Source organism: Chionomys nivalis, chromosome 9 (assembly GCF_950005125.1).
Source record: "Chionomys nivalis chromosome 9, mChiNiv1.1, whole genome shotgun sequence".
NCBI classification, from domain to species: Eukaryota; Metazoa; Chordata; class Mammalia; order Rodentia; family Cricetidae; genus Chionomys; species Chionomys nivalis.
Genome location: NC_080094.1, coordinates 20,079,882 through 20,104,948, shown reverse-complemented (window position 1 = coordinate 20,104,948; position 25,067 = coordinate 20,079,882). Strand labels below are relative to the sequence as shown.

Genomic DNA, 25,067 nt, shown 5'->3' with positions numbered 1-25,067 from the left:
GTTTCTTGGATTTAAAGAATAGATCTGAGATGACAGACTGGGAAATTTTTGTCTCTTCAGTAACATAAGGAATTCCACCAATTTAAAAGAACTAGCAAAAAAGTTAGCATGAAGCCATCTCTGAAACTGAACACCTCACCCTCTCCCCCAGTTTTACCTATGGTCATTTAACAGGGCACTGGATGCTTATGCAGGTCATGCAGCTCACATCTGTCATGCATTTTCCTAGCAACAGAAGAGAAGAAGTCTCTGAAACGAACTTTTCAGCAGATACAAGAGGAGGAGGATGATGACTACCCCGGAAGTTACTCTCCCCAAGATCCTTCTGCAGGCCCCCTCTTGGTATGTGACCCAGTGACTCCAGGTGACCTCTAATTGAAGATCATGACCACGAGGTGGCGCTTGTTATCAGTAGTGTGGCTTGTCAAAGGGCAGCAGCCACAGTAGCCCACCCAGACACAGCTCACCAGACATCTGACTTTATACCATGACTTTACAATGGGTTTATGTTTTATAAAGTGTTTGGAATTGGTTTTATCTTCTAAAAGTGAAAAATATTCTTTAAAAGCAGATTTATATGGTATGATAAAGATGTTTTGAAGCACTTTGCTGTGCCTTTTGCTAATAGCATTCTTGTTTATAAGCAAACAACTTATTACTATCTAAGGACAGTCTTGTAACTGCCGATAATAAATTTGCTTCCCTATAGCCTCTGTTATAAGTATTGCAACAGGAAGTTAGTATTTAAGGATGCATTTGCCTTAGATAACCCCTTATGAAACAAATTTGGTCTGGTTCATCTGTTTATCATCAAAACAATAAGCCGCCAAAAACAGATTAAATAGTATTTAAGTAATTTGCCAAGTATCTTAATTTGAATTCAGATCTGTCATAATTCAGAGTTCATGTCCCTTTTTTTGTTTGTTTTGTTTTTAATGTTTTGAGATAAGATTCTTACTGTGTAATGCTAGCTGACCTTAAACTGGATGTTTTCCTGTTATATCAGATTACACCTGTAAAACTAGCTCTAGGGAGTCCAAGGCACGAGAACCATGAGTTTGAGGCCATCCTGGCTATATAGTGAGGCCCTTTAAAAAAAAAAAAAAAATCAATGTTCCTGCCTCAGTTTCCCTGGTCCTGGAATGACAAGTGCATGCCACCATACTTGGCTGTCCATGTCCTGTTTGTTGAATGTGACTGCCTCATCTGCATTTCTGCATGGACATGGTCAGGACATAGATAACTAGGAAGTATGTGTGTGTTGTGTGATGTTAAAGTGACAGGATTAGATAATAGCATTGGTAGGTCATATCTTTGCATCTAAAAACTTTAAAGGGGAGGAGCTTGGATTATCAACTTTCAGGGTAATCTAACTATTGCCTGCAGAGCCAGCTGTTCTTGGATCATTGTGCTCGGCTACTTATTAGCATTCTGTGTTTTCTCATGGCTTGGTAAAGCCCCTTTGGTAGATGCAGAATATGCTTTTCTTGTTTTTAACACCTAATGAGTTAATTCATTTCACATTTTAATATTGGCAGTGATCTTAACTTTGTAAGGCAAACTCTAGAAAAAATGTAATCAGCCAACACACAGATGTTCAACATCTGGTATTTAGGTCTTTTTTCTATATTATAGATTGTTTTATACTATAAACAATACTTCATTTGAAATTAAGCAGCATGAACTACAGTCCATATTCTTAAGTTGCCAAAAATATGCTTTTTAATTAAAAAAAAGTTCTATAGAGGTTTATTTATGTTTTGTAGACTTAGAACAATTACCTTTATGATCTTTCCAACCACAAATTCCTGGTACTAAGAACAGTTGTTTGTGTGACTTTTGACCTGTTTTTTAATGCTAAGAATGACCGTTTTTATAATTTGTCTTTAGCTAATTTTCTTTAGCTCCATTATATCTTAATGGGTTATATATTTGTTTTTATAGACTGAGGAGCTAATCAAAGCATTACAGGATCTGGAAAATGCCGCTTCGGGAGATGCTACTGTTCGGCAGAAGATTGCTTCCCTGCCCCAGGAAGTGCAGGATGTGTCGCTGCTGGAAAAAATAACAGGTGAGAGGTCATTTAGATGAGAGAGAGGAAAGAGAAGCCGTCTGTAGTCATGCTGTATCCTAGGCAGAGACTTTCTGTGATGGTGGGTGCTCTGCCATGCTGGCATGGAAAGCCATTCAGCATGCTAAATGAGGAAGTTCTTGGAGGGACTGGACAGGTAGCTCCACATTCAGAGTACTTCCTGCTTCTGCAGGGGACCTGGGTTCCATTTCAGTCACCTGCCTTGGGCGGCTACAATACCTTTAACTCAGGGCATCTGATGTACTCTTTTGGCCTCAATGGACACTCACACACATATGGCATACTTGCATGCATTCATGCATATAAATAAAAATAATACAAATAAATTTTGGGGCTGGAGAGATGGCTCAGTGATTAAAAGTTCTTACTGCCCTTTCATAGGACCTGGGTCTGTTCCTAGCACCCACATGGTGGCACAGCTGCCTGTAACTCCAGTTCCAGGGGATCTGATGCTGTTTTCTGACCTCTTTCGGCATCAGACACACAGGTGATGTACTTAGACACATGCAGACAAACACTCATACAAATAAAAAGCAAAAATCCTAAATACATAAATAAAAATAGATCACAACAAAAAGCCTTTGCAGGTGTTTGACACTTGAGTTATAGATGAGGACTGTTGTCCACTTCCACTCTCAGCACTGGTACCTCTTCTGGCTTGAACCTATGCAGGTCCAGTGCATGATGCCACAGTCTCTGAGTTCATGTGTGCATCAGTCCTGTTGTGTCCAGAAGATAACTGTTTCCTTGATGTCCTCCATCCCCACTGGCTCTTATAACTTCAAGGCTCTCTGAGCCCTAAGGGAAGGGGTTTGATGAAGACATCCCACTGCAGGAAGAAGCTTCACTGATGATGGTTGAACAAGACACTGATATGATTCCCAGCCAGTGTGGGTTGTATAACTCTTGAGTAATAAAAAGCAGTTTCTGGGTTCCAATACTTGTATAAATGATCTGGATTCCTTATACAAGTTCTTGAGGGTGAGAATTGATTTTTTTTATTATTAAAAATTAGTGTTTCTGGGAGCTGGAGAGATGGCTCAGCGGTTAAGAGCATTGCCTGCTCTTCCAAAGGTCCTGAGTTCAATTCCCAGCAACCACATGGTGGCTCACAACCATCTGTAATGAGGTCTGGTGCCCTCTTCTGGCCTGCAGGCATACATGCAGACAGAACATTGTATACATAATAAATAAATAAATAAATATTTTTTTAAAAAAATAGTGTTTCTTTGCTGTCTTGCCACAAATACTCTAGCAATTACTGTTACAAAGAAATCAGTAGTCAAGGATTGACACAACTGAAAGTAGCCGCTCAGGCTTGTTCACGGGCCGCACCACCAGTCTATACTGTGTGGTCCCCTGCCCTCTGTCTCAGGCCTTCTTCCCACCTTGCTTTGCTCACTCCTTCCCAAGTATGTGTTCTCTAACCCACAGAGGGAGGAAAGCTTGATCTTTGGTGTCAGACCCAGTTGGGGAGCCCTCAGTAGTTCATTTCCTATTGTTCACAGAGGCAAGTAAGGACCAGATAGCTGTTCTGTGCTAGAAATTCCTTAGTTCCATTGCCTCAAAGAATGCTGAGAGCTCCAGATTTGTGTCACTGAACTGTCTGTCTGGCTACTGGAAGCTCTGATGCCCTTTTCTTCAAAACATCAACCTGCTATTTTCATCCCAAAGGTTTTTTGTTTTTATTTATTTTTAATATTTATTTTTTACTTATGTGTGTGTGTGTGCGTGCGTGCCTACATGAATTTATTTGCACCACATGTATGCAGGTGTGGAGATTGCATTGGATCCTCCAGAACTGGAGTTACAGGTGATTATGAGCTACCTGATATGGGTGCTGGGAACCAAATCCAAGTTCTCTACAACAGCAATAAAAGTGCTCTTAACTCCTGAGCCATCTCTCCAGCCCCCAAAAGACCTTTCAAAGCAAGATGCACATGTTTAAGCTTGTACCACCATCATACAGGTGCAGCAGTTCTTGATGGATCTAAACCCTCCTTTTACCTCTGCTCACTTGCTACACCAGCCTTTCTTTAGCATTTCTTTCCAAGAATCCCCTTTCTTATGATTCAGGGCTTGTTCTTCTCCTCTCCCCAAAGCATGGGTGACAGGCCATTATTAGGATAGGAAATCAGTCTGGTCAATGGTGACTAACACTTTAAAAATACAACACAAAATATTTTGCACATTTAAGAAAAAAAAAATGTTTGTTCCCTCCTTTTTCTTTTTTTTTTGGGGGGGGGTTGTGGTGTGGGACCTTGCTATGTAACCCAGACTTACGGAATTTATGGCAGTCCTCCTACAAGTGTGAGCTACCGTGCGTGGCACTGCTTATTTGTGATTTTATAAACTATTTCCACTGAGGGTTGTGCTCAGATACATTTGTGAGACCCTTCCTCTTTTTCAGGCTCTGTTTTTGGTGGACAGAGTCCTGCAGATCAGCTTCTGAGACCACATTCTGAGCCTCTCCCACAGCTTCTTTTCTCTCTCAGTCTCTCCACACCCAAGATGTGAGTGCTCTCTCTGTTACTTCAGAACAGCGGGGAAAGTCTACGGTAATAGAAGCAAAAGCACTCCATCTTCTCACAGACAAGGGAAGCCATTTCACAGATGACCCTAAATATCTATATGCTGGTTTTGTTTGAAGAACTTTTGCTGGAAGCTCTTTTCAGCATGCCAGTTTTCCTGTCCCATCCAGTTGCCTCACTTCAAGCAGTTCAGAAATATGTCTTATTGACAGAGTTGGCACCTTTGGAGTCTTGGCTAACCAGCATTGTTGGTTCACAGGTTCTGGTTTATTCTTGGACTGTGTAACCCTTCTTTTAGGAATGTTTGCACTCATACCTATGTGATTTGTATGTTGTCTCTGTTTTCTCTCTTATTTGTACTCAGACAAAGAGGCAGCTGAACGTCTTTCAAAAACGGTAGATGAAGCATGTCTGTTACTAGCAGAATATAACGGGCGCCTGGCAGCGGAACTGGAAGACCGGCGCCAGCTGGCTCGGATGCTGGTGGAGTACACCCAGAACCAGAAAGAGGTTTTGTCAGAAAAAGAGAAAAAGCTAGAAGTGAGTACATTGCAGAGCAGACCCAAGCTGCCTGAATTGCCTTCCTAAAGCCCATTTTATTCCTCAGTTAACCTTTTTTTTTTTTTTTAATCTTTTGGAAACAAGTGAGATAGGAGCATCCATTGGATAACTGTAATTACTGGAGCCTAGTTCAGAGTTGAAGTCACATTTTTACGTGTCCAGGAAAGAAAATCTCCCACAGTGAAAACAGTGCCTTCAGTCACAGCATTTAGGATCTTTAATTGTTTCAACTTAGTGTTACAGTTGACAAATTATAAATGGAGGTAGAGAAGGTCAGCAAACGGAAGGGCACTTAGCTGGTTATATTGGGAGTCTGCTTGGTTCTGAGGTTTGTTTCTGACATATGCACGTTCTTGCCAGTAAGGCGCCTGCCTACAAGCTCTTTCTGTACATAGTCTACAAGTTCAGTTATGTTTATGTAGTCTGATTCAACTATGGGCAGGAACCCACTTTTCCTGTGTTGAGAGCATGTGGCTCAGTGTCCCCAGCAAAAAAGGGTTTTGAGTCATTCCCTCACCATCTGCTTCTTAACTAAGCGTAGCTCCTTGTCCCTGGGGAGCAGAGCCACCAGTGTGGCTGTTGGGGTTCAGCAGTTTCTCCTCTCTATGTTTCTAAGAAGAGAGGAGGGGTCTCTTCCTAAAGAAACACCCCGTGAAGCCCCCTCATTAGAAAAGGGAGTGGAAGGCTACCCTTCTTCCACTAGGGAAAGTTCTCTGGCACAGAGGGAGGGAGCATTGATCTAGCTCTAGTGATTGTTGGGTATATCATTCTGTGGTCAGCTAACTAGAGAGGGAGTGCCATGTCCTTACTTGCAGTGACTATGGCAGCTGTAATAGCTAGAGGTGCTGGGGACTTCAAATGCCCAGCCAGCTTGTGAAAGATAGGAGACAGCTGAGCAGTGGTGTGGCTTTCCTGTAGATTCAGCACTGACCGGAACTGCTAAAGGGAACTTCATCAGCAGTAGCAGACGGCCATTTATCTGATGCACTCATCTTTCACTGAGGAAGCATTTCAGCACTGTATCTTGGGACTAATAAGAGATTGTAATTAATGATTCTGGTTGTGAGTCATCGTGCCATCTGTTGAACTGGCCCTTGGCGACACATTAAGGGCTTTCTCTGATCTGTCAGACATTGATTATCATGAGCAGCTGTTGTTGGGTGGAATGTGGCAAGCCACCATAGAGGACAGTCTTTCAGAAGGAAACTGTTGGTAGAGGCTTTTAACTCTTTGTTCTGTCTCTGCCCCATCTGCAGTTAGCTGTCTGTTTCATAGGGGGCCATTCTGCCTGCAGATAGCTTACCGGATGCCCAAAGAGGTTATGAGGCACAGAGGTCAGAGTTCAGTCCATTCTGTAGCTTTGCAGCCCTGTTGTTGCTATTTCACAAAATATGGAATGGAATTGGAACCCAGCACTTGAGGATGGAGTAGGAAGACCCTGGGACTGCAAGGCAGTCAGAACTCAGGGTTTCTGTCCCAAACCATGTTAGCCAGCCAACTGGGCAGGACCATTGATTGCAAAAGTAAAATGAAGTAAAAAGCAAGTGACTAGATAAAATGTGAGAGGCTGATAGATGGCCTTAACTCTTTATCCATGCTCGCTAAACAAATGAACAGTCTGTTCTTCTGAATCTACAATTTCTTCTAACCTCTTTATAGTAGACAGATCTTTATTCTGTTCTGACAGTGATGGTAATACCCAGTGTGCAGCTTGAGAGAACCTCAGTGCTGCAGTTCCTCCACCTTCCTTTCATAGTGCTTGGTTCTTAACATGCCAAATCAGAAGGCTGGGTAAGTCTTGTCTGCAAACCTTTTGTTGCCTTCTGTGTGCAAATGCACAGTTGATGGACTTGTAGACAAACAGGTGTTTTCTTGGGAGTCTTTCCCCATAGCTCAAATTTGTTAACACTTAAGTTTTTCCGTTTTTATTTGTTAACATTGTATTTTCTTTTAGATAGCAAACACCTCTCTTCTCTTTCTTTGAGAACTTTATGTTGGGTTCCTAATGGCTTTGAACCTCAAAGTGACAGAAGTTGCTCTGGTCAGAGTCCAGAGGGAAGGAGGACCCATTCTGGCTCACAGAAGGAAATTGAGTTTCAAGGAAATCAGTCTAGTGTCAACAGCATAGGTAAACGTAGAACCAAACAAGTTGTAAGACAGATGACAATTCTGGTTGTGGTTTAAGATAATCCCTGATGGGAAATAAAGCCTTTTTGTAAAAGGAAATGGCAGTTGGAGGAGAGAAATATGTTTATTGAAGAAGAGCAGCCAAATGCCTGAACAGGTGTGTGAAGGGAATAACGTGTATGGACAGAGGAATGGAGACGCCGTGTGGAGCTGGGGTCTTGGTTACAGAGTCACCAGTCTGTACCTGTTCACTGATAGACGCGTGCAAAGATGGGTAAGATGTTCCTTTTCAGGAGCAAGGGCTTTCCCTGATTCTAGAAGCCTGCTTACTTATTTTCCTCAGTGACTTGTCCTCCAGGGAGAGAATTGCAGAAGCAGGGAGTTAAAGGGGACTGTGAGAAAGCTTAGAGAAAGGGGACTCTCCAGCTCATTATGTCAGCACTGAAACAGACCAAGAAAAACTTATTAATAACATTAATTCAGTCAGATGTTTACTAAGGATGTATGCAAGGCATCAAATGCATGAGCTGTTTGGAGCACCGGATGGATGCCTTCAGACGGTCTCCTGAAGTCTTTTGGACTCTGCTCTTTGGCTGCTGTCATGCCACTAGGGACATATTTGTTCCTCAGAGAATGCTTGTTCTTTGACTCATTCCTCAGTGGAAGTGTCTTTTCCTATAAAGAGAGTTCTTGTTGCTAGGTTCCAGTAAGTGGTTTAACAGATGTGATCTATATCGGCTGCAGAGAAGCTGTTAGGGAAGGTGACTCTGGTCACCTGCTGTTGCTCTAGTGCACCTTTCCTTTGTTCTTTAAGTAGAATTAGGGCTCATTGAGAGATGATACATTTTAACCATTTTTATGGTTTAGAGTGTCATGGTTGACACTCCTGTACCACTTTTCCCTTAAACTCCAAGCAAGGTTAAAGGAAAAGCTAATGAAAATCTGTAATGCTTTGTGTCATGAACAGAGAAAACCTAGAAATAGAAAAGAAGGCTGTGCAAGAGACCAGTTTTACTAACAGCTCAGAGGCCAAGCTACACTGTCAGGCATAAGCTAGCCTAACTCAAAAGGCGAAAGCCAAAGGCACCAGATCAGCTCTAGCTATCACTTCTCAGCCGGCTGACAGAGGTGACTCTTAGCCCAAGCAACTGCTTAAAACTCCCAAGCTTTAGTCTGAACAGGTTGTTCAGTCTTGGCATTTTGGATGAAAAGTGGTGTGCGCATATTCATCAGAACCACCAGGGGGAGGAGGGGGAGGAGAAGCCACTTGTACAAACTTCCAAGAAAGAAAGATAAAAACCAAAGGGTCAAGTGCCTGCAGTCTCACCTCCTGGCACAGCAGCTTCCTGCATTAAGTCATGGTGTGTGTCCATGATCTAGGCTGAAAGGGGCTCTCCACGGTGCACAAAGACCGCCAGACAGAGAGCTCCAGATGATCCCTAGCTGCAGGCTTGTTTGTAGGTTAAGGTGGAATTTATGTAACATAAAGTTAAGCATTTTAAAGAGTCAGCGTTTTGGTAACATGTAGTAAGTACTCCATAGCATAGAGCAGCTATCTGCTAACATTTTCATCACTGCCCTTACCCTCTCTGCCCCTGGGCATTTTATATACTCGTGTCTCTTTTAATTAGGGAATAAACTGAGGTTTATCCACAAAGTACCATGTACAAGTGCTTCATTCTTACTGAGGTTGAATGTTAGTACAAATATTGATAATTATTGTAACAGTAATAGCTATTACATGGATCTGCCACAATTTGTTTGTTATTATTGATAGGCATTTGAATCTGTTACTGTGAGTAGTGAATAATGCTGCTGTAGACAGTGATGTACAAGTTCTTGTAGACATCTTTTCATTTTTCTGTGTGTGATACCTAGGATGGAGGTTGCTAGATGAAATGGTGAGTCTGTGTAACCTTTGACAGCCAAAAACTGTTTCCCATAGCAGCTGTCCCAGTTTCTTTTTCTTTTTCTCCCTTCGAGACAGGGTTTTTCTGTATAGCCCTGGCTGTCCTGGAACCCGGTTTGTAGATCGGACTGGCCTCAAACTCAGAAATCCACCTGCTTCTGCCTCCTAGTTGCTGGGATTAAAGACGTGTGCCATCACTGCCTGGCATTGGCTGCCCCATTTTCTGCTGCCACCACCAATGTATAGGTCTCAGTTTCTTCATGTCCTTGACAATACTTACCACTTCTTTCTTCTATCCAGCACAGAGAATGTGAACTTGTACCTGTGGTGATTGATTTGTGTTTCCCAGAGGAACAGTGGCAAAGAGCATCTTCACCTGCTTCGTAACATTTGTTGTCCTTGTTGGAAGCTTGTCTGTTCAAGTCCCTTTGTCCACTCTCAAGTTGGGCTATGTGCAGTTTGAGTCTTAAGCGTTCTTTATGTATTTGGATAGCTGTGTTCTTAGATAAGATTTGCAGATATTTTCTCCTATTCTGAAAGTTTTCATTTTAATAAGCTCCAGTTTTACTCTTAATTTTTCCTTTTCTTGCCTTTGTTTTGGTGTTTTATCTAAGAACCCATTGTTTAATTCCAAGACATAAAGGTTTCTCACTTTGCTTTTTAGGAGCTTTAGTTTCTGAACTCTTACATTTAGACGGTCAACAATTCTGAGTTAGCTTTGTGTATGGTGTGAGGTAGGGAACCAACTCCTGTTGAAAAGACTGTTCCTTCCTGTAACTGAGTGTGTGACCGACACCTTTGTCAGAAACAGTTGGTCCTAGCTGTATGCATTCTCAGTTGTGGGCCACTGGTCTCTGTGTCCCATTGGGACCTTGCTTTCGGCATGTAGCTCTGTAGGAAGTTTGAAAGGGAGATGCTTAAGTCTTCAATCCATTTTCTTCTTTTTTTTTTTTCTTTTTTCTCCCCCCCTCCTCCCGTGTTGTTTTGGGTACAACCTCTTAAAATTCTATATGAATTTAAGAATTTCCCATCACTATTTCAATTTCTACAAAAACAAAAGAAAGTCATTTGAATTTCACTAGCAGTTGCTTAATTCTTATTGGTGGTGGGATCTTGTTTTTTGATCCATGAACAAGAGCTATATGACCTTGCATTAAGCCTTCTTTAATCTCTGCCGCAGAATTTTAATAGGCATGCCAGAGTGTCACTTACTGATGTGTTTGGCACTCACTGTAAAAGCCTTGTCTAGGCACCATAAGTCTCGTTGACACAGATTGAGGGTAGAAATGTCACTTCAGTAGCTAGTGGTACTTCCAGTCTCTAGAAGGCATGCATATGTACCCTCAGCAAAGTTCCCAGGGTGTGGATGTCTGTGTAACACGATGTGGTATGATTTTGAATTAGTGAAGAAACTTAGACCTAGAGGGAGCTAGCCATAGGGCAGGAATAGAATCCAGGGCACACACATCTCATAACTTTCCATTCAGATTTATAGTTTTTGTTTTTGTAACTTTATTCCATGGGGGAAAAAAAACAACAGAAAGACATCTTACTCTTGTACAAGAGCAGCCAGAGTTGAGTCATTTAGACAATTCCCAAACATCTTCTTGTGACGCAGTGATATCTTATGCAGGGAAGTGACATCAGCAGCAGGCAAGCATTCCAGAATGATCTGTGAGTATTTGAGAATCCACTCTGCTCCTTGATGTCCTTTCTCTGGTGGAAGAGGTGAAGTGAACTTGGGGGTCTTGCTGTTTCTCCACACCTCTTCCTGACTTGTAATGAATCCTTAAGAATTCGACTTGAGACAACACAGCTGGGAGGGCAGAATAAATGATGTAGAATTCAGCATGGCCATGTGACTCTTTGTATTTCTGTGCGCTGCAGGTTTTAACAACTCGAGAAATTCTTTGGCTCCATTCAAGGGACTTCTAAACCACACTGCTGCCTGTTGGTTTTGGCAGCATCCCTTCCTCCTCTTCAGGGTACAGGCGTTTAGAAACATTCGTTTCTCCATTGGGACGAACAGTATGTAGAGATAGAGAAGTCTGGAATATATTCTTCCTCTTTCCCACAGGATCAAAGCCACTATCTTATCTCACTGTCCCTTACAGTAAAGGCAGGCAGTCTGATCCTTGTTTTTCATAAAAGAATTAAGCTTGGAGTTTATGTAGAAGCTCAAGGTCATACTGTAGTACAGGATTTCTGACCCTAGTGAACATGACTAGAGCTGGCTCACATGGAGCATGTCAGAATAGCCAAGTGGCCTGAGATACTCAAGCTGGCTCCACCTACCTGCCCTTGTAACACACAACTCTGCCCTCATGAGACAGCAGTATCAGCTCTAAGGGCAATTAGAACAGTTAATGAAGAGGCAGTTCTGCTTACAGCTGCCGGGTGGTCATGGGGTCTGATACCTAAATCTTGTCCATAGCAGGCCATGGCTTGCTCCCTGCCATGTTAGGGGCCTTCCCGCCCCCGCCCCCCGCCTCTTTATGTTCCCCTCCAATCTGTGAGGACTCCTGTTGAGTTGGTATTTGGGGTTCTATGAATGAAGTAGGACTGGACATTGGAGTTTTGGATTCTTCTTGATCCTTTCACTTGGCTAACATTTATAGTTCAGGCCAGATTTATAGCAGCTGTCTCACAGGTTGTGGGGTGTGTGTGTGTGTGTGTGTGTGTGTGTGTGTGTGTGTGGTGCTTGGAGTGACCCCGGGACCGCTTCTGCTAGGCAAGTGCTATGTCAATTAGTGCGACCCTTAGTTCGTTGTTGGCATCATTGAGCTGCCTTCTGAGCAGCCCTGCTGAGTTTCCATTGGTGTAGGTATCACATAGAGTGTATACGTGGAGTTGCAAACTGGCTCTGTTGCTCCCCCAATGCCCGGTACTTAGCCATTCTTACACTCCAAATACTCTGTTCTTTTTTTTTTTTTTCTGATTGTAAAAACAATAAATCAGAGGAAAACCAGATAATACCTGTAAGGAAAGAATCATAATCTTATTGGTTTATAATCTACAAAGAATTGTTGTTAATTTTGATCTAGTTCCTTTATTTTTCTTTCTGTGAAAGTTCAAATAGAGAGCCAAGCATGGTGGAACACACCTTTAATTCCAACACTGAGAAGGTTGAGGCAGGAGGATCATAGGTTGGAGGCCAGTGCCAGCCTGGGTTGTATGTGGGGAAGCACAGTTTTCTCTCAGAGAAACCTTTGAAATCAGGGGTAATGTTTAGAGCTTTTTAATCTTGTTTTAACTTTGCATAATTACTTTGCTTCGTAACAGAAGCTGTGAGCAGTTTGGATACCTGTGGTCCCTCGTGTTTCTCTCCTCACTCTGCCTCTCCTTTCATCCTGTGCCTCCTCTGCCAACTCTGGGTGTTTGAATGATTTTCCTCTAGATTCCTAGAGGTATCTCTGTGTAAATATGTGGGTGTCGCCTGGCGATGGTGGCACACACCTTTAATCCCAGCAGTCAGGAGGCAGAAGCAGGAGGATCTCTGTGAGTTCGAGGCCAGCGTAGTCTACAAGAGCTAGTTCCAGGACAGCCAGAGAAACCCTGCCTGTCTTGAAAAACCAAACCAAACCAAACAAAAAAAAAAAACCAAAAACCATGTGAGTATCTGTGTGTCTTTCTGAACACTAAACAATGTTTATTTCGGGGCTGAAGAGATGACTCAGAGATTAAGAGAACTGGCTGCTCTTCCAGAGGTCCTGAGTTCAATTCCCAGCAACCACATGGTGGCTCACAATCATCTATGTGCCCTCTTCTGGTGTGCAGGCAGAACACTGTCTATGGAATAAATAAATCCTTTAAACAACAAAAAAAGATGTTTGTTTCAGGGTCTTCCCCTAACTCTGCATTCCTGTCTTAGGAGTCCGTGTTCTCTTCCAAAGCTTCCAGACACAATCCTCCCATGTTAAGGGGAGTCTTTGTTTTGTGTAGGAGTTTAATTGGACAAAGTGGGCTGTCTTCTAGCTTTTTAGTGAACTTGTTTACATTTACGACAGCTGTGGGGAAATGACAGATACTTATAACGCTGACTTGAGTGAGCATAATTTTAAGAGCAGGGTTCAGATGACAGACATTTGAGCTGTGGTGGCTAACTCTGTTTGCCCCATTGAGTGTGTGCTATTTTAGTCTTTGTGAATGTCCTGCTGGTATGCTGGGCCTGTACTCCCTTCAGACCGGTGCTTTGGAAAGGGGACACTGGAGGGTGGTTGCATGCTTTGAAGTCTCAGAAGCTACATCTCTGTTTCTTTCTGTAATGTCAGGTTATACATGGCTATAACTCCAGCATTCAGAAGGCTAAGGCAGGAGGATTGTGATGTGAGTTCAAGGCCAGCTTGCACTACATAATGACTCTACCTTTTGTTTAAAAAAAAATTAAGGGGTGGGGTAGATGACTCAGTGGTCATAGTGTGGACTGCTCCTGCAGAGGACCCAAATTTGTGTTCCAGCACCTATATTAGGTGCTCAAAACTACTTGTAGGGGCTGGAGAGATGGCTCAGCAGTGGGTAGCTCTCTTTTCCTAATTTAGCATGCACAGTAACTTTGTAAGCTTCAACGCAACAAAATTACCCAGCAAGGAAGGCCTCTGAGCATCCTTGAGACCAGCACAGTGGTTATGAGTGAGCAGGTCCAGTTCAACAGGCTTGTCCCTGGGGGGTTCTTTGTTCAGAGAGTTCACTTCTATGGGGCATAGCCACGACCTCCGGCAGTGATCCTGTGATGGGGAGCCGCATGGCCTTTTTCAGGCCTTCCGTGGCTTTCACCATTGTGGTCGCTGCAGCCTTTTAATTTTGATGTCATTTGTTGTTGTTGTTGTTAGGATTTATGTATTTTTCATTTATGTGTGTGCGTGTGTGTGTGCGTGTATGTGTAATGCGCCTTTGTGTATTTGTGTGTACTACATGTAAACAGAAGTCCTTGTAGGCCAGAAGAGGGCATTAGATCTCAGGAGCTAGAGTTTTAGGTCATTCTAAGCCATCTGATGCGGGTGCTGGAGACCAAACCCATGTTCTGGAAGAATAGCAAGTGCTCTCAGGGCTAGAGAGATGCTAGTGTCATCTCTCTAGCCCATTGATGTGATTTTTGTGATCTCCATCCTGTAGGATTCGACACACCTTTAGCCTTCTTCTCATTCTGGATCTTTTTCTCCGAGTGACTTCCACTTCATTTGCTTTAATTCCCATCTGCATGTCTGTGCCTTAACCATCCCAGACAGTTCAAACACCATGGGAAGGCAGACTGTCCTTCTGCTGAACCACCCTTCCTTCTCACACAGTGGCTACTTAGCAGAACTGCACTCAGGAGGCCAAGGCACGAGGGTGGAGAGTGTAAAGCCGTGCTAGGCTGCATAGAGCCCCTCCCCTCTGTGCTAGCACTTGCCCGCACTGCTCCCAGGTTCCCACATGTCAGCGGAGTCAGTCAGCCTAGACTAGAGTCTCACCCTCAGCTCCTCTGCTGCACCTCTTAGTTTCTCAGATTGACCTCCCAGCTCTTTTTAATGCCTCCTGTTTTTCTCTAATCTGCCCCTCTCTGCTCTGTCTCTGCCTCTGTCACCTCCCTGCTAATCAGGTGGCTTCTCATTGTCTCTAAAATGACCCAGATTACAATTTCCCTGTCACTCATGGCTTGCCTTCCCTCCACCCCTCTCTCCCATCAACCATAACTTGCCTTCCCTCTTCCCCACCAGCCTGATATTTGCCCATGCTGATCTCTCATCTCTGACTTTATGTGGGTTGTTTCCTCCACCTGGTAGGGATACTTCTTCTTTATGTTCCACTGTTTCCCTGACCTCAGTCCCTGCTCATCATCAGTGGTAGTTTGAATGTAATTGGTCCCATAAACTCATAAGGAGCAGCACTATTAGGAGGTGTAGCCTTATTGGAGGAAGGTGTCACTGTGGGGGTGGGCTTTGAGGTCTCCTTTGATGGTCAAGCTACACCCAGTGTCAGTTCACTTCCTGTTGCCTTTAGATCAAGGCGTAGAATTCTCAGCTCCTTTTCAGCACCATGTCTGCCTGTATGCTGTTATGTCCCACCATGATGACAATGGAGTAAACCTCTGAACTGTAAACCACCCCAATTAAATATTTTCCTTTATAAGAGTTGCTGTGGTCCTGGTGTATCTTCACAGCAATAGAAACTCTAACTAAGATATCATCTATCTGTACCTCATTGCCTCTTTGGGCAGCATGCCTTTAGACCCCACCCTGTAAAGCCAAGTAAGTACATGTTGCCTCTGCCTCCACTCTATCCTTCAGAGCTCTACATCTCTTGTGGATGCATAGTTATTCCTCTGTGTCTGTATCACCAGTCTCATACCGCTACCCCTTTTAGCTGGGCGATAAACGCTGGTCCTAGCTTGATGAATTTCTAAGCATGTTGGAGGGTTTTATCTTTGGCAGGGAACTTCCTCTACTCTGAGGGTGCTCTCAAAAGGTTTGGGCTTACTTTATAGACCAATTCCTTCCTCTCTCTGGGATTGTAAATGCGTGGATTTGGAATATGGTATCAATTAGTTGAAAAGCTTTGGGGTTCCCCCATGGTTTTAGAGGCAGGCCTTTAGAGAAGAGAGGATGATTCTGGTCAAAGAAAGGAGGACCTTTCGTGCTCTCAAGGCAACGTCTGGTAGATTTGCTTGACTGTAAGGACAGTCAAATGGTTTGTGAGAAGAGGATTTTGTATTTCATCAATAATTCTTTTTATTCAAATCTACATGTCTCTTAACATAAATCAGAAAGATTAAATATTGCTCATAAAATAACAGAAACTAGGAGGGCTGGTTGTTTCACATCAGATCTAATTCATACTAGTTTTGTCAAACCTCTAACCACCCGCAGTACAGGCAGGTTCCCATTCCTGTTAAAGGCTTATAATCACAGAAGCTGGAAGATGGAAGCAGGAGCATCAGGAGTTCAAGGTCATCCTTAGCTATACAGCAAGGGCTAGCCTAAGTTACATTAAACCCTATCTTTAAAAAAAAGGTTTAGCATTTTGATTTTATTGGAATTATATATTATGAAGGGTCCCATAGTACAATTGCCTGCATTTTGAAGGACCCAGGAGTCTTCAGTGTTCTTTATAGATTTCTATTAAATTATTAGTGTTTGTGGGTTTGTTTGTTTTTTTTTAAACCTCTGAGGAGCTGGGATCTTGAGCATGAGGCGTTTTGCTGTTAAACTGTGTCTCCTGCACTCTTTATATTTTTAAATTTTGAGACAGAGTTTTAGTAGATTACCCTGGCTGGCCTTGAACTCCCTCTGTAGTTCAGGCTAGCCTTAAGCTCACTTTGTCATTTGAGCTGGACTTGACTTTATGATCCTCTTGTTTCAGCCTCCCAAGTAGCTGGGATTACAGGCCTGCCACCACCAGGTGTGACTTTAAATTGTGAATATTTAGTTTTGTCACCACGTTAAAATTAGAATTGCCTCATCCTAAAATTAATTTAATTTTTTTCCTTTACAATGCTCTTAGTGTATGTATAGGCACATAACTTTGTATTCCTTTGTTTGTGTAAATCCCTGTCAGATTTGTTTTTTTTTTTAAATTATTTTTTTATAGGCATGCATGTTTTGTCTACATGTCCGTGCATCATGTGCATGCATGGTGCTCACAGTGGCTAGAAGAGGGTTTCAGAGTCTCTGATGTAGGAGTTACAGATGCTTACGAGCCACTGTGTTGGTGCTAGGAATTGCACCCAGGTCCTCTAGAAGAGCAGCGAGAGCTGTTAGCTCCAAGCCATCTCTCCAGCCCCAAGACTGGGATTTTTGTTGTGATAGTAATACTTGAGGGTCCCCAAGGGAAAGAAGCGCCTGGACAAACTTTGTGTCTGAAACCCACTGGCATGGGACAAAGGCCCTGGTGGATGGATGGGTGTTCAGAGGTCTGTCCTCTGATGGCCATCTTGCCATTTGTCCTTTTTGGAAGGTTTTGTATTCACTTTTATCATTGATGTTAGCAATGAAGCTGACCAGGCCCCAAGCTTGGGGGATGCAGCCACAATTTCTTCTTTTCCTTGTATTTTCCCCAGCATCTTACTCAGCAGCCTCAGCCCTGCTGTGGCACCAGAGTGTATCGTTTTGAAATGTGGTAACTGCCTTGGAGCTGGCTGAGAGAGAGGTACAGGTTAGTGATGATTTTTGTTCCACATGGATCTTTGACAGTCAAAAAATGTAAAGAAAGCCGCATTCTTATTTCCAACATGAAAACATAGATGCTATTCCCTGGCCAGATGGACAGTTGGATGGAGCTGCTTATGGAGGTTGTCATTGTAAATGCAGGTCCTGTGAGCCATAGTGGAGGCTGTCTTCTGGTGCCATGGGAGGACTTCGGATAGGTTAAATCATGTCCAGGAAAAGATTTACTTCCTTTTTTTTTTTTTTGCTCTTCACTTCCTGGTGCTGGATTGGAACAAAGGCCAAGTGCTCTACCACAGAACTGCCAAGGCCAGCTTCTCCTCTAACAGAGTGGCTCTTGGAGTTAAGTTTGATCTGGTGCCACCTTCATTTAAATCATGGCTCTTCATGGACTGTGTTGTTATAATAGTCCTTCATGATTCTTACCTTGGAGGAGCCATGTTTATGTCCCATAGCACAGCAGAATGTGATAAAGGAGAAAGCCATGGTGTCCCATTGCTACTTTTCAGCAGTTCAGGCCGGAAGCCCGTCCCAGCGTTAGTACTTATGCAAACACTCAGCCAGGGAGAGAATGAGCTTGAGAATGCTCATATTCTGATCCACATTTCTTACATGAGTTGCTAGAGGAAATGCTTACAATTTTGTTGGTTTCAAAAATGGGATTCCTGTAGAAAGGTCACTGTGCTGTCAGCCCTGTCATTTTTAACCTCCTTATCCCAGAGCTCATCTGCAGTATGTCAGGTCTGGCTTGCTGCTCTGGCCATAAAAGGCAAAGAATGTGGAAAGCCTTGCTCCCTCAGCGCTTCATCCCATGTGCCATGGTGCTTGAGTTCACAGTATCAGCCAGGGATGTTAACGCATTTTCTCCTATAGTCTGACTATGAGGCAAGACTCCGCAGCTTTGTCAGGAGCTTAACTCCTAGGCATTATCTCAGAACACACCTTAGACTATCTACTTTTGAAACATTTCTTGGCAGTCACAGGAACCCTGGAAGCTTATCTTAGCCCCTGGATTTTGACTGAGGGGGTGGCAGCAAATCAGGTGTGGCTTGGCATGTTTCAGGTCTCTGCACTAATATTCGGTGGGCAGCCTGGCAGCAGTAGCCAGGGGCTGAAGTATGTCTGAGTAGGAAGGACAGGATTGGCTTCTTGGGAAGATACTTGTGAAGGAAAAGAGCAGGAAAGGCCTTGTGAGTTGTATCTAGGAGGACAACTGCAGGAGAGAACACAGCTGGCAGGGCACCACAGCAGCAGTGTCCTGGGGTGCCCATGGTGTGCCTCCTAATTTCTCAAATGCCTGGACCAAGCAGGTAGATCAGTGGTATATCAAGGTATCATACACACACACACACACACACACACATGCGCGCGTATGCATGCACGCACGCACGAGACCCTAAACAAACAGCCTGTGGTTTCCGTCCTTGCCTTGTTTGAGTAGCCCTTGGTGTACTAAAAAGAAGAGAAAAGCTGCACCTTTGGGGAGCCAGAGTGCTCTAGTGGGCCTCCTCACAGGAAGCTGGTCTGAATGCTGTCTTAGTCACTGTCCTGTGGCTGTGAAGAGATACTATGACCAAGGCAGCTCCTAAAAGAGAAAGCATTAACTGGAGGCTGTTTACAGTTTCAGAGGCTTAATCCATTGTCATTTTATCAGGGAATAGCATGACGGTGTACATGACACCTGAGCAGTAGCTGAGAGCTGTGCCTTAAAACATAGGCAGAGTGAGAACTGGACCTAGTGGGGACTTTTGAAGCTTCAAAGCCCACACCCAGTGACACAGTTCCCCCAAAAGGCCACACCTTCTCCAACAAGGCCATACCACCTAATCCTTCTCAAGTAGTGCCACTCCCTGGTAGCAAAGCATTCAAATTTATGAGCTGGTGGGGCCATTCTTATTCAAATCACCACAGGTGGCATTGTGGAAGGGAGCAGGAGTTGCTGAAGCAGTTTCCCAAAGGAGTCTTTTAGCAACAGCTTAAGAACCACTCACTGCCAGGAGGAAGGGCAGGCTGATGTTGAGAAATGAGATTCTTAGATTTTCCTGGAACACTTACTATCCCTGCTCAGAGCCAGAGGAAACTGGGAAGGCAGCAATGGGACTGGGGTTGGGGGTGTTGTATACTGCCCCACCTTAGAGAGCATCAGAACGGGGAGAATTAGAAAGCGTGAGCTGAAGTTGCACGTGGGAGTTTTGCTGGGACTTGTTCTTGAGTGTGTTGTTAGTCCATGGCAGCATTTACAGTTGACTTTATTTGGAAAGCCTGATTCTTCCAAAAAAGAAGAGATGGAGTCTGCTCGGTGACCCATAAGACATCTAGCTACAGCTTGACCTGGTCGCCTGTCAGTCACTAAGCTGCATCATTCTGCTGCCCCTGTGAGGCCCTTGTCTAAGGCAGTCCTGACTTGTATTAGGGAACTCAGGCTTTGTCTGCTCACTCTGATGATTATTTAAACCTCTTGGCGTGCTAGATTTTTATTTATTCTGCTTTTGAAACAGGATCTCTCTTTGTAACCCAGATTGGCCTTGAATTTGTGATCCTCTTGCCTCAGCCTTCCAAAGTACTGTGATTAGTAAAATTATGTCCAGAAAGAGATCATTGGCTTTATGCCTTAGGCAAATGTCACTTTAGTGTTGGTGTAAGCAGGTGGAGGGGACGGTGGACTTGTAGAGCCCAGGCTTGAAGACATCTTCCATTGCAGGAGTGAAAGTATTGCCTGAAGTCCAAATTTGAGGAAGATTTCTATATCTGTGTTTCTATATCTTGTGAACTGTGCTGGGGGTTGTAGGGTGTGGCGGGTGCAGAGTGAGGCATATGGATCCAGAGCATCTGATTTGTTGCAAGAGTCTTCATTAATAGTTTACTTAAGCCTTCAAGCTAAGCTAAGTTTAGCTAGCTAAGCTCTAGTGTACCTAGGCATTTGGCTTTGAAGAACTGAGAATTACTGCTGGGTGTGTTGGTGCATGCCTTGAATCCCAGTACTTGGGAGGCAGAGGCAGGTGGATCTCTTGAGTTTGAGAGCAGCCAGAGTCTCACTATACATAGTGAGACTCTATGCTGTCCCTGTACTTTGGGCAGGGAAAAAGGACACATGTGTCTAACATGACAGTACAGCAGAAGCATGCTAACCCCTGACATCTGAGTCTTATCCAGTGCTGTGGGTGAGGCTCCTCTAAGAAAGTCTTTAACCTGCATGGGCCCAGCCTCAGGAACCTCCTTATAAAATGCCTTGTGAGGGGGAAAATAAGCCTCTAGGAGTTTCTAAGCCTCAGACCTCACATGGCCCAGTAGTTTCCCATACAGATGTATCAGAAGGTATTTGTGAGCTGATGACAGAAAATATGGGTCACTGGGAGCCATAGTGTAGAGGACTGTGGAAGTCTGATGTGGCTGAGGTAAGTGAGCACAGAGCAGCTGTGGGAGCTCCAGTACTCACCCAGCACGGGGGTTTGTAGAGCAAAGGTTTGGGTAGGATACCTGTTCTCTAGGTGCTTAGTGATTTTCTGCGGTGGGTGGAGCTCAGCTAGGAAGTGGAGGGGCAGAAGCAGCCTTGTTAGGACCAAGAGAAGCAGCTTGAGGGAATCCTGAGTGAATAGACTATGGGCAGTGGCGTGCACAGAGGTCAAGAAGGGAGAGGATGAATTTGGAGTCGGCTCTGAGCAGCTGTGGGGATGGTGGGGCACAGTGTACCTTCTCAGTAGAAGGGCGTGAAGAACTGGACTCTGGAGGTAAGGCTGGCAGCGTTCCTAGAGAAATAGCCCAGACTTCTGGGAGGCCTTTCAAGGACCACGGCAGTGAAGGGGTCTTGGACTCAGGTGGCGACAGGTGGGTATTTTGAGCCTTCTAGAGAGCTTGTTTCTGAGTGATCAGTCTGGGGTGGTCTGTAAGTTTTTAACACAAAAGGTGTACTTTTGTAATCATTTGTCTAGCTTTGTCCAGAGCAGTGGCTCTCAACCTTTCTAATGCTGTGACCCTTTAATATACTTCCTCATATTGTGGTGACCTCTGGCCATAAAACTGTTTTCACTGCTATTTCATAATTCATTTTGATACTGTTAGGAATCTTAATGTAAATATTTTTGAAGATGGGGTTGTGACCCACTGGTTGAGAACCACTGGTCTAGCTGAAGTCCTCAAAAGTCTCAGGAACATGTGAGCACCTGTTCCTCGCACTGCTCTTTACTTCCCACCTCCATGTGCTGGGTGGATGTCCTCCCACGGGCTCTCAGCAGTCTGGCAAATTGGTTATTTCTTTATTAAGTTGGCAACTGCAGTGTGGTGGTAGACCTGAGGAGCAGTCTGGTTGGGGAATGCAAAGCAGGTGGGTGGAGCTAGCAGATTGACCTGTGGGCTAGTCCAGCAGCCCGCACAGCATAACCCAGTGTCTTCCCTTGTCTTCCTAGGAGTATAAACAGAAGCTTGCGCGAGTAACCCAGGTCCGCAAGGAACTCAAGTCCCACATTCAGAGTTTGCCAGACCTCTCACTGCTGCCCAATGTAACAGGGGGCTTGGCACCTCTACCTTCTGCTGGTGACCTCTTCTCAACTGACTAGGACAGGTCTCACGCTCCAGGGTCCCATGTGTGCCAGAGAAAAGAAGCAAGTCACTGTTGGACACAGCCTTCTTGCCCTGGCTCCACCTCTTCAGCCAGCATCCGCCTCAGGAACGAAGCAGGGGACTGTGACTCATTCTCCAGCTCCTCCTGAGCACAGTTAGGGAGCCGTGTGGTTGGACTCAGTTTTGACTCGTATTTGCTAAGAGTACTGACTCTCTCCCCCGACTCATGTTCTCGTGCCCTGTTGCTTTTCCATTCTTAGCGCTCTCTTACTCCCGTAAGCCATGAAAATCATGTGTATTTCTGGAAGCTTTCAAAAGAGTTTTTCCCCAAGCGACAACACGTGTCACAGAAGTAGCTACCCCTTTCTGAGCTAGGCTTGGCCAGGTTCAGAACAGGCTCCCAGGGAGGGACTCAGGCTGCAGCCGTTGGCTTTCCTGGCTACCATCTGCCCACAAGGTTGGCAGCACAGCCGTTAGGCAGTTTGCCACAAGAAGTTTGCCAAATTGCTGACCCTTCCTGACCATTATTTCTACTAGAGAGGTGTGGTCAAGGTTAGGTGTGTTTGTTTTTCAAGCAATCTAGAGAATCTAGTAGTAAGATTCAAAGCTGATCTGGGGTGCAAAGTCACAGTGCAGGTACAGACTGACTGGGATCACAAGTCAATTGCCTGGTTTCTCCCCTCAGCCTTCCCATGCCACACATCTCAAGGGTCCCTGGTATCAGAGCACCTCCCTAAATCAGGACCCTCTGCCCCCTGGTGCTGTGAAGGTAGCTGATCTGGATGGCGTGCCTCGGGCCGAGGATGCTCTACAGGTTGTACCTGGGCTCTCGTGAATGTTGCTGTCACCCTTCCCTTGGGGACTGGAGTATACGCCAACTCCACCACGTGGGTGTCCATCCACAGTGCCGTGACTAAATCTGAGCAGCTCTGCAGATAGGACCCTGAGCACGCCAGGCAGTTCATGCTGCTCCATGCTTCCATGTTCCCGTGCAAGGAGAGGAGTCTTTATACAAACAGCTCACCTCCAGCAGAGGATGGGGATGTAGGGAGACTAATTTGGGGTTTTAATTCCATTATCATGCCAGCCGACATTATGACTGAATGATGTAGTTAAAATTTTTATCTTATGTCTAGTAAAGATAGGGCTTAAACCTGAAAAATCTTTCTAATATGGCAGGCTTATTTTTGACATTGGAAAGGGCAGAAACCATTTTGCCCTGGTAGTGTAATAGGAATTAGAGCCCGAAACTGAAGTCTAAAATCCATAAGAAGGAATTCAGTGAAGGGGCCTGAGAAGCTTCGTTATTCTGAGTTGCTGTTTTTAGGATCACCAAAAAAAGCACATGTCGTTTTACATGTTAAAGCCAACCTGTGTGTCACCAAGTAGGCAGCACTCAATGTGGCAGCGGTGGTGCTCAGTTCTCACCGAGCGCATGCTGCTGATGGCTGTTCACTCTGCCCGTGGTTTTGTCGACATTGTCCCCAGAGGCTACAGTAGGTGTTTGCCGGCCACAGACCAAAAGACTGTAGCAGCTCTGCTCTGGTCACTAGGAGAAAATAGGACAACATCACACATCTGACCGGCAATCGGTGCATGATTCCTACAGCAAGATCAAGACATGAACCTGTAGCGGTCATGTAAGTGAATGTGTTGGCCTCTTAACCCCTGTTGCTAGCAGACTTCCAACGAGGAAGTTGGTTTTGTTTTAATGAAATGCTTCGGTTTTAATCTTCCTTGCCGAACCCCCACTCCCACCACCAGTCTCCCAACCGTGTGCTTACTCCCCTTGTTTAATTTAATGGAGCGTCTTGTTGCTGAGAGTTGATCTAGCGGGTGGGGTGGGTGATTTATGGTTTTGTGTTTATTTAGGGCATCCATAGGCCTAAGGTTCTTCCCTTTAGGGTTGTATTCCTCAGAAAGTCTTCAGTCTTTTTTTGTTTTTGTTTTGTTTTTCTTAAAGAATATTTTTAAAGCTTAAATTTGTATATTAATTTAGGACTTTATTTAGAAGTATAGGCTGCCATCAGTGGTAGCAGTATATTCTGAGATGTCTCATAGATATATATTTTTGAATAAAGATGGTGTTGTTGAACAACATTTTGTGATGTTTCTTCTTCCTGCCTTGTGTTGTGGTGATCACCCACGGAGAACACTGTCTGCCCAGACTCTTCCCCCTTGGGGCTGTTAGCAGCACAAACTTAAAATAACAAGATGAACTTACTCTCCGATTCTTTCTTCAAGCTTGATTGACAGCTAGCAGTTCACACTGTTGCAGAGAGAGCCAACTGCATTTTATCCTTGTGCCGGCGTGGGGACTGGTGAGAGCAGCTGGTGACTACCCCCAAACACGGATGGCAGCTTGGGAAGTCTTGGCTGCGGCATTTTCATTCACACTGCCAGGCCTCATGGGAACCGTTTGATTTGCAGTATGGTGAAGCTGCTGTAGGAAAAGTGCAAAATAATCAAAACACCATCTTTTTAAAAGGTTTCTATGGGTTTCCAGCTAGTGTTGACATCTAGTTGTAGACCCAGTAACTGAATATTCCTGGTTAAAACTCAAAGTAATAAAGAAGGCCCTGGAAATGGGGTGCTCTGAAGCAACCAATGTGTTTGGAGGATGGATACGACCGTCCTGCCAAGTGATGGCGGTGTTACCTCCCAGGTGTGGGATTACCTGTTTCTCTCCTGATGCAAGAGACTTTAGTAACTGTGTTCCATCAAGACCAACTACAGCTAAAGCCCTAGTTCACTGTCAGGAAAAATTGAGACTACATATTATCTGTGCCCTTTTTTTCTCCCTTAGATTTTTTTTTTCCATGTGTGTGAGTTTTGCCTGCATGTATGCATGTGCGCCACGTGCATGCCTTGTGATTATAGACTAGGCCAGAAGAAGACATTGAATCCCTTGGAACTGGAGTTACAGATGGTTGTGTGCTGGGAATCAAACCTGGGTCCTCTGCAAGAGCCCTAACTACTCTTTACTGCTGAGCCATCTCTCTAATTCTTCCCCAACCCCAACCCTGTGTTCTGTCTTAATAAAAGTTGAGTGTAAATTGTGAATCTCAGACAAGATCTTGTGTCTCAGCCTTCATGGTCTTGTGAATTCCTTTGCTCCTCTCTATAAATAGTGTGTTCATAATTCTCTT

General features: G+C 44.3%; 1 protein-coding gene across 1 annotated transcript in view; it reads left to right on the top strand.

The window, feature by feature from the left end:
- Positions 1-24,018, top strand: part of Rprd1b (regulation of nuclear pre-mRNA domain containing 1B) — a 43,841-nt gene extending 19,823 nt beyond the window's left edge. Inside the window, exons 4-7 of the mRNA XM_057781869.1 lie at positions 230-342; positions 1,945-2,071; positions 4,988-5,163; positions 21,765-24,018. Of these exons, the coding sequence (XP_057637852.1) occupies positions 230-342; positions 1,945-2,071; positions 4,988-5,163; positions 21,765-21,914 (566 nt within the window). The 3' untranslated portion in view covers positions 21,915-24,018. The remainder of the gene's footprint in view (positions 1-229; positions 343-1,944; positions 2,072-4,987; positions 5,164-21,764) is intronic.
- Positions 24,019-25,067: the final 1,049 nt, after the last annotated feature.